Source organism: Pararge aegeria, chromosome 11 (genome assembly GCF_905163445.1).
Source record: "Pararge aegeria chromosome 11, ilParAegt1.1, whole genome shotgun sequence".
NCBI classification, from domain to species: domain Eukaryota; kingdom Metazoa; phylum Arthropoda; class Insecta; order Lepidoptera; family Nymphalidae; genus Pararge; species Pararge aegeria.
Window position 1 is genome coordinate 8,255,324 of NC_053190.1, and position 14,965 is coordinate 8,270,288.

Consider the following 14,965-nt stretch of genomic DNA (forward strand, 5'->3'; position numbering starts at 1 on the left):
TCGAAACCACCGCTCTAGGATCACCGGTAGACTCGATCACAGTACAATTGGACTCGATAACCCTTTTCGATAATTCTTTGAAAAGAGCTCTTGCCTCCGGATAGAAGTATGGAGGGTAGCTACCCTCCATAGATAGAAGATTGTTACATACACATATATGTACGTCATTCCCTACAGAATTTGTAAAATATAGAAAAAAAAATTTTACGTATGTCAATGTCATAACACAAATTAGAGGTTATTAAATGGATGGATTCCGCCTCCGGTCTAACAGTGTTTGTTTTTGTATTTGTATTGTGAATATAATTAAAAAGTTTTAATATCTTAATAATGTCTGTAAAGAGACCTGTATCATGGTTTTTAACTGATCAAGGCAGAAAGTTTTCATTTTCAGTAATAACTGGCACCAGTCTCGCCCTTACAGCAGCAAGATTTACTCCACATACATTTTTCCTGCATAAATACAAAGACTTTGTTCATTATTATAAGTAAGAAAATTATATGAGATGTTTACTTATGTAAAACGTTGAGCGTGATATTGGCAACGAGTTATCTTTAAAGAGTCAAAAACAAACAAATTTGAAAAACTTATTAAAAAGAAAAATTATTTCTTGACAGACCTTAGTATGTAATCTAGACTAAGAATTAGTAGTGATCATGCTATTAAGTTTGTATGTAGAAATGGGTGGAACACAACCTTTAGTAAGAATATCTGCTTTGAAGTTAGGTTTCATTGTTATGGTTCTTTATTAATCAATTTTTCCTAATACAGTGAGGGAAAACCAGTAGAACTACCAAGTGACTTACATAATATATACCAGAAATGTTTAGATCTTCTGAGCATATCAGAAACACATAGAAAACTTATTGAGCCCTTTAGTGTATTTGGTTTTGATCTTTTTCATGCTGGTAAGTTTGAAATGTTACATATTAATCTAATAAAATAATCACTCAACTTAACAAGTTCAATTTATTTTTATTTTAACAGGTAGCACCAGTTCAAGATTTGGTGCGCTAGTTGGAATTCCTGTAAATTTTTCATACAAGATATTAGAAGATGTTGAAAAGCAAAATGTCCAGGTTTGTTCTTTTTTACTTCATACAACCTAGTAACTTCTGATAATTTGTTATATACTAAAAAAGATTTACTTATGTAATTTATTTAAAAAAATATATAACAGTATTTCATAAGACACACAAGTTTGTTTTCCTGACATTTTTATTGATTTTGTATCCACAAAGCCATCTATCTGTTCTAACTTTTGTCTCATTTGGTTTAATGGTTTTACAATCTATTGCTAACAAGCAAACACTTTGCTTTATATTATTTTTATCATAATAGTTTTAAGGTGGTAATAGTAATAATGATCTATCTATTTTTTTTTTCTTGTTTATATTTTTAGGTCAATCAAAAGAACATTGATTTGAAATCAGAAATTGGAAACAAGTTAGGTGAAGCCCTTATCTTGCCTGATAAAGTCAAAGAATTTGCAATATGCAGAGAAATACTTATGACTCAAAACAATAAAGTGATGTTTGAGTCTTCATACCCATTTGCATGCCTTTTTCTTGCATATAACTTGTCTCAACATTTTAATAGAAGGCTTAATTTGTATACAGCTCCACAAGCTATGAGAGGTGTTTTATATACTATTGTTGGTTTCTTTAGTTTAGGCACTTATTTTCTTATGAAAGATATGACGGAAGTCTACTACGAAACATCAGTTGACAAGAAATTGTGTGAACTGGGCCCAGATTACATTGAAAGTGGCATAACCTTCTATGATAAACTATTACAACGGAATCAAGCCTTAAGGGAGTTGATGGGCAAGGAGGGTGAAAAAAAATACACTATAAATGGCAACGAAAATTATACTTTAAGACAACCACATGTGGCTCTAGTTCATAGAAAACAATATTTTGAACATAGATCAAAGCAAAATAATGAAGACTTTAATGAACATTTTGAGTGAAAATCAAGTGTTGTAATATGTGGTTAATAATTATGTTTTAAATGATTAACATAATAAGATTTTATTTAAAAAGTGAATTAAATTATTAAAAATAGTATAGAAATCATTATGTACATTTTAATATTCATCATCATGCTCCAGGTATATATCAGTGACCCTGTGCTGGGCACAGACTTCCTCTATTACAAGATAAGCAATATTACAGAGTTCAGATCATTCTTTCAATGTCAATAAGATCTTTACCAGTTATTATCTCTTCTTTGTTAGTAATAATAACTGAACCGATGGACTTATTGCAACATAATGACTAATATCTTAATAATGTCTTTTTGAAAAAGTGCCCTATAATGTATCTACCTTCTATTAACAAAAAATATGTTATTATTTAGAAATTAACGGTTTTGTTGATTATATCGCAAATTATATTTCAAAAAATTATTTCCGACGAAAACACACCCCAGGTTTCATGGCCGCAGTCGTAACGCCATAGGTTAATTATTATTGATTTTGGTATTGACAACAAAAAGTTTAGCATCTGATAGTTTGATATCACAAATTATTTGATTTATATTATGTTTATATAGACGTGACGTCGTAGTTTGAATTCAACGTTTCACCTGTTATGGCGGATCGCTAGATTTTGCAGTTTAATTTATTGAAAATAAATACCACTTTAAATATGAATAAAATTATAAGCGATTCTTTGTTGTTGTCATCATGCCTATTATTGGCATGATTCTGGAATCAAATTTAGGACCACAGGATCCTCATGAGATGAGCATGCTTACTAGTGAGCAAAAGAGATCATACCATGTGTTTACTTATCATTAACTTGCCAGGAGTTTTGAATGCTTTAATTTTCTAATTCAATACGAAATAACATGTAAAATTCTGTATTATCGATATAAATCTATTATTTACTATACTAAATTAGTGTAGTGTTACCATAAAATTAAGTATATACCAGCTTTATAATTTTCTTATTGACTCACAGTAAAATGGCGATACATGTGTTGGTATTTTAAGTCTTACTAATAAGTAGAAGTCAACCCTCAACAGATTTTTTTAAACCCTCTACCGAACCGAACCGAACCGCCGGCAACGGGTAGCTAAGCAATATCAGTGGGCTTAAAAGTAACATATTGAATCAAAAAGCAAATATGATTAGACCAAATTTAATGAAGCACAGAACCCATTGTGTATTTTTAAATTTCGCGCGTTGCGAGGACTAAGCGTGATTGCCAGATGCAATCACGCTTCACGGCTGTGATAAGGCTTTACCACATGACGTGGTAAAGCCTTATCACAGCCCAACTGCTATACTCGTGTAACCAAGGATATATTGGTACTTCATTGGTGCTAATTCTGTTGTACTCATCAATGTCAACGGCTTTGTATTAATTTAAAGAGCAGTTCTATGCGTCGAATGAAAATTGGTTTAGCATTCTCCCCTACAAAAATATTCCTCAAATGGATATCAACTATATCTATAAAATATATCAGTATGTATATGAACATTTTTATTAATATTATCGATAGTTTCGTAAACGAAGAACCTAAATTATAACTAAGGTAAGGTACAACTTCACATAATTTGAAAACTGTAGAACCCATTGCAGGACTATCCTAGCAGAACTCCGAAAACGTCAAAATCAAAGCGGCGCGGTGCGGCATCATTCGGCTACGCGAATGAATTATTATGTACTTTAAATAAGCAATAAAAGGCATGCCATCTCTATACAGTACATTCTGTCTATGGAGGGTAGAGGTAAGGAGAGTCATCTTATATGGGAGAAAAGTTGAAAAAGTGTCCAGTTGTTGCGCTAAATAACAGTTCAAAAATCCTCCACAATGGCGCTGGTGGATGCACAGGGTATGGTATGAATGTAGCAATCGTAGATGAATTGAAGTATGCCGAGTTAAAAAATTTAATGTCATTATCGACTATAGTAGTTAATTATTGAGAATTTCAACAACTTACGTTGTACAAAATATTGTGGTAAATATAACCTTACTTCCTTGTATCTCCATACTTCCTTGTTTATTTTTCAAGCCTACTCTAACAATATTTATATTTGGCGCTTCTTTTAAGAGTTACCCTGATGTAAATGTGGCGCCATCCTAATTTAATACATTTTGACGACACTTTTTCATATACACAGATGACTCTCCTTACCTCTACCCTCCATAATTCTGTCGTAAAGAGAATTATTATTGAAACTTTCACATTACATTTTATTGGCATCCTTGCACTATTAATTTATCTAGATTTTCTAGTCTGGGATATCCACATAAAACTCAATTATTTTCTTACTTATAATGTATACAATCTTTTTGTTACTTTAAATACAAAGTTTATTATAAAATTGTTAAGAAAGTAATAAAAACCACCACCACCAACATAAAGAAAATCTCATTTTATGCTGTTTGTTTTTATTTTGTACTTGGTTTTATCATATTTTAGAATACAAAGTATGTTTTACTTTGAATAAGTAATGAAAATATTGTTTACATTATATGGCAAGTTAGAAAAAAGTGTACCTCAAAAATTAACAGCTGTCTACTTTACCTGTCATTTCACATTTGTCAAAGTCATGAAATGGTAAAAGTAAAAGTTCGGAGTGTCTACTGTTTCTCACAGATACTGAACAACATCGGTTTTTGCGTTTGCTTTTGAGCTATATTGAATTATTGATGTGAGTCTAGATTCAGATTTTATAAGACGGGATGATATTTGATATTTATTCTACTATCAGCCCAAGTGTTATGTGACTTTTAGACGAAATTGAATCGCAGATTGTGATAGCACAGTAGACTAGATAAAATCAGTGTGTGGAATAAAGCAACATGTGTGGAGGATTTACTTGTTCTAAAAACGCTTTAATCGCGTTAAATATTCTATATGTTGTAAGTATAACTTGGTATAATATGAATATAAATTGCGGATATTTTTGAGTATTGTTGTTATTTTTTCTTGTCTTAAGGTGGTTGCTTCTATCCTGATATCCGTTGCTGTGTATGGGCAAGCATCGGCGCTGGTCACAAATTTGCCCATAGTTGGAGGCATACTGGCATGTGGCGTATTTCTTATACTTATCTCTCTACTGGGATTGGCTGGTGCTGTGAAACATCACCAAGTTATGCTTTTCTTCGTATCCTTTGTTATAAATGAGAAAGTTCATTTTTGCTTGTGCAACAATTGCACATACTTCCTTGTTCAAGATCAAAGCAAGGCTAGAATTAACTTAACCTGAATCCATTATGTTTGTGTCTATAGTCTATCAAGACAATCACTTTTGAAACAATTCACATATTTGATTTCATATAACATTGGTGTAAATCACCCAAATAATCAGGTTATCAAAAAAGAAAAGGATTTGTTGAATTAGATTGTAGTCCATTTACGCTAAGAATGTGTCATGCAGGTTTACAGTGAAGTAAAAATAACTATAGTTATTACATTAAGTTTAGTGAATAAAAAACTTCCTTATTTATCTGTAATTAAATTTAAGTTGTTGATAATATATTTTACTTCAGCATTTTCAGTGAGAACTTAATTTATATTTATTTTTGAAGAAATATTTTTTTTTTATATATATATATATATATATATATATATAAAAAAAAAATTAATAGCTTTAACAAAAACAAACATTTGCGAATAAACAATATTTTGAAGTACCAATTCTTTCCTTAGCATATATTTTTAGTACATGGTGATTCTGTTCCTGCTATTCCTTGTACAGTTTTCGGTAGCATGTGCATGCCTTGCTGTGAACTCTGATCAACAGCAACTTATGGCTCAAGAGGTAATCTTTACTATTTATATAAATGTGGCATTAAGTAAACTAAAATAAAATAAATAAAAGTAGCCTTTATTCTCTGACTAAATAAATTTTTGCTTATACACTACTAGTTTCTAAATTGATTATTCAATTATTTCTAAAAATTTCATAAAACTTTGTAACACCAGCTTAGTCACTTTTTTGTGGCCGTCCTTTTGAAGAAGGATGGAGGAAATGTGGCATTACTAACTACAAATATTATAACAGACAGTTTCTGATAAAATAATAATATAATGGTATTTTTATTTGATTACAGCCTTATTCCTAATATTGCCTTCATAATATTAAATAAATAATATAAAATAAGTTGTGCTTGATAACAAAATAATTGAAATTATTTTTTTAAATTTTAGGGCTGGAATACGGTAAATATGGATGTGAAAGAAGAAGTTCAAAAAAGATACAAATGCTGTAGCTTCCAGAGTAGAATTGTGCCCCCTAATGGAACTGCTGACTTTCCTGCATGCAGTGCTATTGATGTAAGACTTGAAGAATAATCTAATATTACTAATTATCAATATATTTAAATTTTGTGGGGTCAGTAACTCTAAGTAGAAAAAGAAAATAGCTCTAAGAAAACAATGTGAGTGGGTCTTATCTATTTTTATCAGAAGCAACCCCGGGTTGCATCTGTTGCTTAAAGATTATTAACAGACTATACAAAAAGGAGGTTCTCTATTTGGTTAAATATTTTTAAAATGACAGTCTTATAGGACTTGCCATGATATGTACACTTTAAAATGCACCTACTGCACCCTTGAAAACTAGTTGAAAATGTGTTTGAACTAGTTGAGCAACCACTGACGTGATATGAGTGATAGTCAACAAGGTTTGTGCAAGGTAAGCAACAGTGTGTTCCTAGGAGATCCCGAAGCCTCCCAATTCACCTGAGGTTTGCTAATAGGAGGAGGGCCTTTAGTGGCTTAATTAGTAGAAAGTAGAAAGACTTAAAATCAATGCAGCTGTATACTCACATCCATCTAGTAATGCTACCAGTAAATTGTAATTTGGAGTTAAGACTGCCATTGTAACAATACGGTTGGAATATAGTTAAGTAGATAAATGAAATAAATGCCTTTGTTGTTGTTCAGATAGAAGTATGTAATCATCTTATTATATTTTCAGAGAATTTGCTGTTCAAACATGGAGGTGACACCTGAGTGTTGGTGCCAACCGTGCATGGAGAATCTTAAAGAGACCATTGACAGTGCTTTCAAACTATGTGGTGGCATTGGACTTTTCTTCAGTTTTACTGAGGTACATTACTTTAATATTTCATTTATAGTTGTAAACATAATATTATCTATGTCTAATATTTGTGATAACATACATCAACTGTACAAAAGTAAACATATACTGAACAAACATAGGAAGCAAGCAATATTAATAGTATAAACAGAAGATAACTTTATCAATGTATTATTCTTTTAATATTTACAATGATAATTGTTTAACATTCAAGCCAATAAAATCAGCAGGAGAAGAGCATATAAGTCAGTGTACTTAAAATGTACTAAAAACTAAACATTTATCTTGATCTGGATTTTGAATATGCTGATCTAATCAATCTAATTCCAGCATAATTTAATATAGCCTCTTATATATGTTAATATGGTAGTTCCTGAGATTAATGGGAAGCTACAAACCTGACTTGTGTTAACTGGTTTGAGTGTGAACATATTGTAACCAACATCCACGTGTTGGACCCATTCATTCAACATTTGTGTTAGAATTTATATAAACTGGGCATAGATTATTGATTTATAAATAAAACTTAAAATTAATAATAAAATATAATTTCGTACTTAGTTTTTGGTTAACATAGTTTTAAAGTATTATATTTTCAACACGTAATAATAATTATTATTTATCGGAAACAACACATCAACTGCCTAAGAAGTATAACTTTTTTTAATGTGTATACAGTACACACCCAAATACCAAAAAAAATACTCGAGGATCTGAACTTAATAGAAATAGAAAATTTAAAAGATAGATTTGTCACTTAATCTCCCATTATTATTATAACATATTTATCTATGTATGTCCTTGTATGTGTAATACATTCATAAGTTGATCTGTACATAATCCACGATTTTCAGTAATATCAAAATTTAAAATTCAATATTCAAAATTCATTTATTTCAAGTAGGCCTAATATAAGCACTTTTGAAACTTCAAGTATGTCTGTTTGTAGTGACTCTACCACCGGTTCGGAAGGCAGATTCTACCGTGAAGAAGCCGGCAAGAAACTCAGCAGTTGCTCTTTTCCAACATCGTTTTACAATTTAACAATCTTTGTTCTATCTTGTGTGAGATGAAAGCGGAAAATTCATCAATAGTATAGTAACCTCTATGTATTAAATGTGTTTTTCATCATACCAAATGGTATCAACCCATTAACATAAAATAGAGTTTATTTAATATTTCACAGAAAATTAATATGCTGTTATAACTTAACATAATTAACATCAATATCATAAAATATTATCAATAAATTTTATTTTAACACCACTTTTATCTGCAAAAAACTGTTATGAAGTCGACGGTAATAGCTCAATATTATGCACTTTTCTGCTTATAATTCTTTATCATATCAAAGTTTCCTGTATGTGTACATTTATGCATCATTTGTGACTAACAACACTGCGATTATTTACAGTTTCTGGGTGTGTGGTTGACAGTAAGATATCGTAACCAAAAGGATCCGCGCGCTAACCCAAGTGCATTTCTCTGAATGCTCTAAGGATTGAATGGTTTAAGGTGGATTAGTACTGTGCTTGTGAATGATTTAAAAGCATGACTTGTGTTGCATGTTTCGCACTGATTTTTAATAGTTTAAAAAACTGACTTCCGAAATTCAAGCAGTTCAATGCAATATATATTTTTAACTTACTTACGTACGTACTTTAATGTATGAAAGCTAGGAAAGTTAGAGTATTGCGACAGTCGTGCCAGATCAGTAGTACATAAATCTCTAGCAAAACGAATTTGACAGGTCCATAAATAGTGCTGTCCTTTTCAAACTACGTCACGTGGATTTAGTTCAACTTAATTGGCACCAGTATCACGCCAAACTACAATGTTTGAGTATGAGTGGTCAAACAGTTAGCGCATGTAAAGCAGCTGCCGGCTCATGCCGAAAAGCGTGCAGTCGGCCACTTCAAAGACTCGACACATACTGGCACCCACAAGTGCACATTGTTGCGTCGCGATCCGGCGGATTCAGATGACTAATACTCTTCCTATTAGACAATCAAATAGTTATATAAACTTTAGAATGTAATTTAACGAAGTCTGTTTTATAAAATCCTATTATTATTTTATTTGCATGTGTTATTTTAGTTTGGTTGTGTTAAGGTGCCATTATAACTAACTAAAAGGATATGCATACAGCAGGAAAATTGCATAAAACGGCAAAAATCCTCCACTTATACCAGTTATATATAAATTTTAGGGTAGGCAGTTCTTTTGTGCATGTATGAAGTGCAAGCCGTTGCATTATAATCACCTACCTATTCATATCTATTCATCCAGTTGGTGCCTTATATCCGTCTCCGTATTTGTGGGTCAATTTTCGTAGAAAGACAGTGCAAGTCGCATTGCTTTTTGACTGGCTGACACTATGCCATTATTAGCTTAAAAACGCACCACAAGTTCAGCCAAAAGCAAAAATGCGTTAAGTACTCATGATATAAAATCGACTATTTTTTGTGTGGTAGCTAATATTATTTTTTTGCACATGATTTTACCGAAACTTAAACGAAACGCACGCAGCGGAAGCTCTCAAAAGAAAAAAAACACGATTTTGAAACATTATTCATTGGTGCTGTGCTCTTATTGGTCTTAACGTGATGATATAATATATACCATACCCTTCCTCGATAAATAGGCTAGTTCCTGAGATCATCGTGTTCAAGTTAACAAACAAACAAAATCTTCAGCTTTATATACTAGTATAAGATTATGTTTATATTGTTATTATTGTATAAAACATATATCTACATACAATGCTTTTGCACGATTTTTATACTTGAGGCCTATTTTCTTTTGAACGCTATTAAAGTTATATTGAATGTTTATGCACGTTTTATGCACAATTCTTTTATTTGTAAAGCTTATACGTTTTGGATTATTTATTCTAACTATATCTAACTTCTTACTTCGAATCGTTTTTATGTAAGTACTTACACTGTGTCCGGTTACGAGGTAGAGATAATTTAAGGGCAAGTAATAGAACTAATTTTATCGATAGTAAAAACCCCCATACAAAAGTTATATTATAGTATATAGTTACAAAGTTAGAAATTTATTTATTTTAAATTATCATATTAATTATATATAAATTAAAAATTAAGTAGCAAAATGTATTTTAAACTTATATTGTGAATATTTTACATATCATTTTCAAAATGCTTTATAGGCGGTATCATAGTTTGCTCAGTTTTAAAATATTATTTTATTTATATTAAGATGTAAAGAAAATTTAGATCACAGATTTAGGCCACTTAGATCACAGAAATTGTTGTTCTTTGGCAGATATGAAAAAAAATATGGTGTCTTAATAAACGGAGGGGGATAATCCACATGGTGGCTTTATCGCTATGATAAGGCCACGAAATTGTACCGTTTACTGAAACGTTTGTATCAACTCCATTTATTTCACACCATGACAATGTCAAACTATATTATATAAAAACTACTTTAGTCTTATCTAAATTTTATATAAAATGCAAAGGTAACTGACTAACTGATCTATCAACGCACAGCTAACCACTTGACTGATCGGGCTGAAATTTTGCATAAAGATAGTTATTACAACGTAGGCATCCGCTAAGAAGGGATTTTTGAAAATTCCAACCCTAAGAGGGCTAAATGGGGGATGAAAGTTTGTATAAAATTCATTTCTAAATTTATTTTTCAAGTTACATCCATGGAACTTTGATTTTATGTTTTCGAATAAAAATAAAGAAATACGCGATTCACAAATTTAAAAAATTCCAACTCCCAAGGCATCAAATAGGGGATTAAAATTTATATTATTTAAGTAATTTTCGTTTGTAAAGTTTACCAAATCAATAATTGAAGTTAACGTGAGCGAAGCAGCGGGCAAAAGCTAGTTGTATAATAAGACTACATACATTTCATTGCTCTTTGTGATTATATTCTTAACGTAATTCTTAACGAATATTCGTAAAGTTCATTCATTACATTTATCGGGGTACATTACTTCTATTATTGCCCTTAAATAGTAATCGCAAGCTTGAGCCTGTACACAATGATTGCAATTCTGTTGTACAGAATTCTCTTAAATTAACAGCTGTAAAAGTATGGCTATTCTTTTCAAGATGCTTCCAGCCAGTGGCGTGCATAGGGTTTTGACCAGGGTATGCATAAAGAAGGAAGATGGCATAAATTGGAAAAATCCTTCGCTTTTATGAGTTATACAAAATTTTCAGGGTAGGCAGTGCTTTTATGCATGTAAGATGTGCACGCCACTGCTTCCAGCACGGCTAGCATAGGCAGGAGACAATTATATCCCCGGGGCAAGGATATAAATTTATCTTCTCCCACATCTTTATCAACTCTCAGAGCACTGGCGCACATGTAGAAATAATATCGATATAACATATGTGTATTAATAAACGGGGGTAAACTTCTCCTATTCCATGTTCCAGTGATTAAGCAGGTGGACACGTTAATTAAAACACTGGAACATGGAATGGGAGAAGTTTACCCCCGTTTATTAATTCACAAATATTATTGGGATATTATTTCCACTTGTGCGCCAGTGCTATGAGAGTTGATAAAGCTGTGGGAGAAGAGAAACGTTTATCCTATCCCCGGGGATATAATTGTCTCCTGCCCATGTAAGGACTGGCCCTGCAGTAGTAAAGGACATCCCCACTTTTAGAACTGTCAGTTAGTATGTTTATATTCGACATTAGTGTACAATAGAATTAACTCCACTGTTTATGAGTTAGTTTTTATTCATACCACCGCATGATCAATAGTGGCCAGTATTAAAACTGCTGGCCAAAGAGATTTATAATAAGGAGGTAAAATAACTATATTAATTTGTTTTCCAGCTCTTCGCAGTTTGGCTCGCCCGACGGTACCGCAACCAACCTGACCCCAATTACATAGAACCACATGCTATATTTCCCAGGAAGAATTATCTATATTAAACAAATTTGCGTTAGATATATTTTAGATAGAGTTAAGTCTCAAAAATAGTTAAATAGTTCAATTTTATTATAGTTGTTCTTATTATCATAATAGGTACGCATATAGCAGGGTTAACTGCGAGTTTAGTTCACGAAATGTCAAACATATAAACAACAATATTCGGCTGACGGAGTTGATATTTTGACACTTATTTAAATATTCATCGAACGCTATCATAAAAAAGTCATAGATAAAGGTAAAATTAACAAAATCGTGATCGAGGAATTTGCTCAATAAAATGTAAGTTACGGGATAATGATGTTAGAATGCTTTGTTTATATGTTTGGCTATTTCGAAACAAATCTATTTTAAGTATAAATGCATTGTTACAGAAAACATTCATAAAAAGGCTTTAATTTGTATCACTGATGTAAGACATGGCCTAACGGAGCACTCACCTCGCGCAACACTGTGAAGGTTAAATATTTCTTTAGAAAGTTATTTCATTTTGTATTGCTCCGTGCATATTGTTATTATGAATTGATCAGACGACTTCTATTGTATCAGATGTAATGATTTTCTTTTGCAATAAAACGCAATTTATTGACCTCAAAGCCTGGGTATCCACTTGGTTAAAAAAATCCGGAGCGCTTAATACGTTCTCAAAGTGCTTATCATGTAATAGTTGTTCGAATCGGTGTTGAGTTTTCAATTGACTACCAGTGATGCTATGTGTGTGGAACGGGTATCCAGTAGGATCGGAAAAATACGAATTAACATCAAGGTTTATGATCGTATAAAATTTTGTTTCAAATGGCGTTGGGTTTTCGGCGACTACCAATGGATATGTGTGCGGGACGCTTATGTAGGGCCTTCATTAGCATCAGAAATCCGGAGTTATCTGTATGTTCCTGAAGGAGAAACGATCGTCCGTTACGTACTGGTTCGCGAACATAGTGGTGATCTACATATAGACACGGGATTTTTGCCGCAATGGTTTCAATTAAAAATTGTCAATAATGGACGCAGGATATTAATAAAGCTTATAAATGACTGCAGTAGCATTGCACTACCCTCAGTGTAACTTACCCAGTCAACAATAGCTTATGAGTGTTCAAACTTTTCGTTTGATACTCCTTATAAAATCACAGATTTAAGCTAATGTGTAATAAAGAACCGGTGGTTGAGTCACAACAAACAGACTGACTCGACGTTTCAAAAGTGCTTATAAACTTAGCCTACTTGAAATAAATGAATTTTGAATTACGTCTCATCGTCGTAAATCATAGTTTATACGAAGCCAGCGTCAGTCTAGCGGGAATAGAGCGCCTGGATATTTTTGTGATCAGTGACCTCCGCCCGTGGTTCCGCGACAGCATTGCCAACACTCCAATCGCTGTTTTGTATTCTTAGAGTGCATTTTCTCGTCAATTCATTTTCTGTTAACGTCAAACGTGTGCAAACCACAAGAAAAATCCAGGAAGGACTGTCCTCCTCTAAACAACTAGGGTCGGGCTAGCGGTTTCTTTTCTGTGAAACTGGCTTTGTGTAAACCATGCTTAAGAGTAAGTGTGCATACGGTCGACCTAACGTCAACTTTTGAAAAAAAATGTGTTTTTTTAATCTTTACGCGTGGACTATAAATTCAGAAAAGATGGCTTTGTTAACACAAGGGTCATTGAGCGTTTTAGAAGTACTGTTGTACACAGATCTCGAAACAAATTTATAAATTAAATAATTGTAGACAATTGCGATCCCTTTTATTGTTTTCTTTGTGGAAAAAGACAACACCTTTTTTAAACTTGTCAAATTTGTTAAGTTTAGTGTAAAAAATAATTGCCATGATTACTTGTCTTTTATAACGACTGCAATTGTACCTACCTATGTGAAAAACGATGTCTTACTTAAACGGCTTTAACATTTAAATATTCTCATATTTGTCTAAGAATGTTTGAAGGCTTGACTTCCAATGTAGCTAGAAATATGTGTGTATGTTATACTATATCAAGTGTGTTATGGATCCCCCGTTTTAATGTGTGTTTAATAATATAACGAGTATAATTTATTACCGTTTAAAAAATATTTATTGTCGCCAGTGTGTAAATATTAATTTCTGAGTAAACTATTTCTTAGATATAGTCATATGTGCTGTGTTTTAGTAGGTTTTAGTAAAGAATAGGACTGTGAGTGACCTTCCTAAGCATTTCCAAATAATTCTATTATTTTTTGTGTGTTTCATTTACTAGTCAATAACGTACTGAGTTGTTATTCCATGCTCTACTTTGCACGCATTTTAAGTATCTATTGGGATGATTCGTATATTTTGTAAAAAAAACTATCGGCACTATTTTTATCCGTGAGGTGTTATTACGTATAGTATCCGCACTACCTTGCAGAAGGAGATAATTTCTGAGAGTACTTGGAAATTTGTCTTAGTGTCAGGCTCGAATCTTAATTCCTAGCTTAGACATGTAATAGCATAATATCAATTACCAAATTATGTAACTTACGGTAATGTTAAGACAGTTAAAGAGAAAGAGAGACCCAATTTGTATACTAAAAAATCAAAGTTACGTTTTCCTAACAATTTTGTGTCATTAATTATACAGCGAATAACACCTCACTGCCTTGCCAGTATTTAGGTTTATATTTTGTAACATATCAATTTATATTAAATCCTTAGATTTAGTTTGTATAACTCATTGTTTTATTTTTATTTTAGTTAGTAAGTTTATCGTTTTTTTTACAATATAACCACTATACACCACTTTAGCGAATTTAAATATATATGAAGTTTTACTTGCAGTATGAGTATATTTAGCTCATTAGTTTTTTCAATTCAGTGTTAATTATCAGTTTCAAATGAAACGATATATAAATATTATGTGTTATTGCCATTGTATTGGTATGTAATCCTATTTCCAATAAAGTGTTTAAGCATTTAAATTCGTATTATTCCGTGAAATAAGTTACTGACCG

The 14,965-nt window shown here is 32.0% G+C and overlaps 2 protein-coding genes across 3 annotated transcripts; both read left to right on the forward strand.

The window, feature by feature from the left end:
- Window positions 1–234: 234 nt before the first annotated feature.
- LOC120627750 (transmembrane protein 177) lies at window positions 235–2,057 on the forward strand. The gene is made up of 4 exons (XM_039895778.1): window positions 235–488; window positions 773–909; window positions 989–1,080; window positions 1,404–2,057. Exons 1-4 carry the CDS (start codon window positions 331–333, stop codon window positions 1,971–1,973), a joined length of 957 nt encoding a protein of 318 aa, XP_039751712.1. The 5' UTR covers window positions 235–330; the 3' UTR covers window positions 1,974–2,057.
- Window positions 2,058–4,686: 2,629 nt separating this feature from the next.
- On the forward strand, window positions 4,687–14,926 carry LOC120627337 (tetraspanin-13). Of its 2 annotated transcripts, XM_039895319.1 has the most exons (7): window positions 4,687–4,880; window positions 4,958–5,125; window positions 5,684–5,782; window positions 6,172–6,297; window positions 6,944–7,075; window positions 8,481–8,581; window positions 11,908–11,989. In XM_039895319.1, exons 1-6 carry the CDS (start codon window positions 4,821–4,823, stop codon window positions 8,553–8,555), a joined length of 660 nt encoding a protein of 219 aa, XP_039751253.1. In that variant the 5' UTR covers window positions 4,687–4,820; the 3' UTR covers window positions 8,556–8,581; window positions 11,908–11,989. The 2 variants fall into 2 exon arrangements, with proteins under 2 accessions (XP_039751253.1, XP_039751252.1); XM_039895318.1 differs by lacking the exon at window positions 8,481–8,581 and having other exon boundaries at window positions 11,908–14,926.
- Window positions 14,927–14,965: the final 39 nt, after the last annotated feature.

Coding starts and splice junctions, on each gene's coding strand:
- LOC120627750 (XM_039895778.1), top strand. CDS start 331: ATGTCTGTAAAGAGACCTGTATCATGGTTTTTAACTGATCAAGGCAGA. Junction 910..988: donor TTTTGATCTTTTTCATGCTG/GTAAGTTTGAAA, acceptor TTATTTTAACAG/GTAGCACCAGTTCAAGATTT. Junction 1,081..1,403: donor TTGAAAAGCAAAATGTCCAG/GTTTGTTCTTTT, acceptor TTATATTTTTAG/GTCAATCAAAAGAACATTGA.
- LOC120627337 (XM_039895318.1), top strand. CDS start 4,821: ATGTGTGGAGGATTTACTTGTTCTAAAAACGCTTTAATCGCGTTAAAT. Junction 5,126..5,683: donor ACCAAGTTATGCTTTTCTTC/GTATCCTTTGTT, acceptor ATATATTTTTAG/TACATGGTGATTCTGTTCCT. Junction 5,783..6,171: donor AGCAACTTATGGCTCAAGAG/GTAATCTTTACT, acceptor TTTAAATTTTAG/GGCTGGAATACGGTAAATAT.